Source organism: Hippocampus comes, unplaced genomic scaffold, assembly GCF_001891065.2.
Source record: "Hippocampus comes isolate QL1 unplaced genomic scaffold, H_comes_QL1_v1.1 C16678720, whole genome shotgun sequence".
NCBI lineage: Eukaryota > Metazoa > Chordata > Actinopteri > Syngnathiformes > Syngnathidae > Hippocampus > Hippocampus comes.
The window spans coordinates 1-682 of NW_017836473.1; the positions used below are offsets into that span (position 1 = coordinate 1).

Here is a 682-nt window from a genome sequence, read left to right on the forward strand (position 1 = left end):
ATCATCCTAGTAGGTCATACAATAAAAAGGCATATAAAAAGTACTGCGCACTATGAAGGAGTGGACATTTCGCGTCATTCATTCACTGCCGAGTTAAACATTATGTCGTACATTTTATGTCGATGGCGTATTGAGCGGCGTACCAAAAAACACGGATCAGATCCAGTTTTGCGTTTCTGCACAAGTGTCTGTGGATTCTGAAGGCTTTGTGTGAACTTACGTCATCTCCTGAAAAGTACTGATCAATAATCTCAAAGGCGAGTTTGTAGATGTCTTCGTTTTCATGTTGCTGCAAGTTTTCAATCTTCTCCAAACCTGAGAAATTGGGAGGAGGAAAAAAAGATGATATAAGTTTGAAAAAGCAGAAGGAAATCGCAAAACAACGGCACTCCACACACCCCCGCACTCCTCGATGATCTCGGCGATGCTGCTGGCTTCGTCGCCTGCCATGATGAGAATGTTCTTGAGGCCGTCCAGGACGACCTGCACGACCTGGGGGTCCTTCACCAGCATCAGGTTACAGAATGGAGGGATGACGTTCTTCTCCACCAGGTACTCCACCTACACAAACACACCACAGCCATACTAAGAATGACACCTCATGTGCTTACAAGAGCTGGAAGGTCAGGCAACAAAGCCTATTAAGTGCTCCTTGATCAGTGGCTTATTTAAAAAAAAAAAA

The 682-nt window shown here is 44.6% G+C and overlaps 1 protein-coding gene across 1 annotated transcript; it reads right to left on the reverse strand.

Annotated features, from left to right (window-relative positions):
- Positions 1-48: 48 nt before the first annotated feature.
- Positions 49-585, reverse strand: LOC109508875 (importin subunit alpha-4-like). Its single transcript, XM_019858815.1, has 2 exons — positions 399-585; positions 49-315 (listed from the first exon to the last, which is right to left on the reverse strand). The coding sequence occupies exons 1-2, from the start codon at positions 511-513 to the stop codon at positions 101-103; spliced, it is 330 nt and encodes a 109-aa protein (XP_019714374.1). The 5' UTR covers positions 514-585; the 3' UTR covers positions 49-100.
- Positions 586-682: the final 97 nt, after the last annotated feature.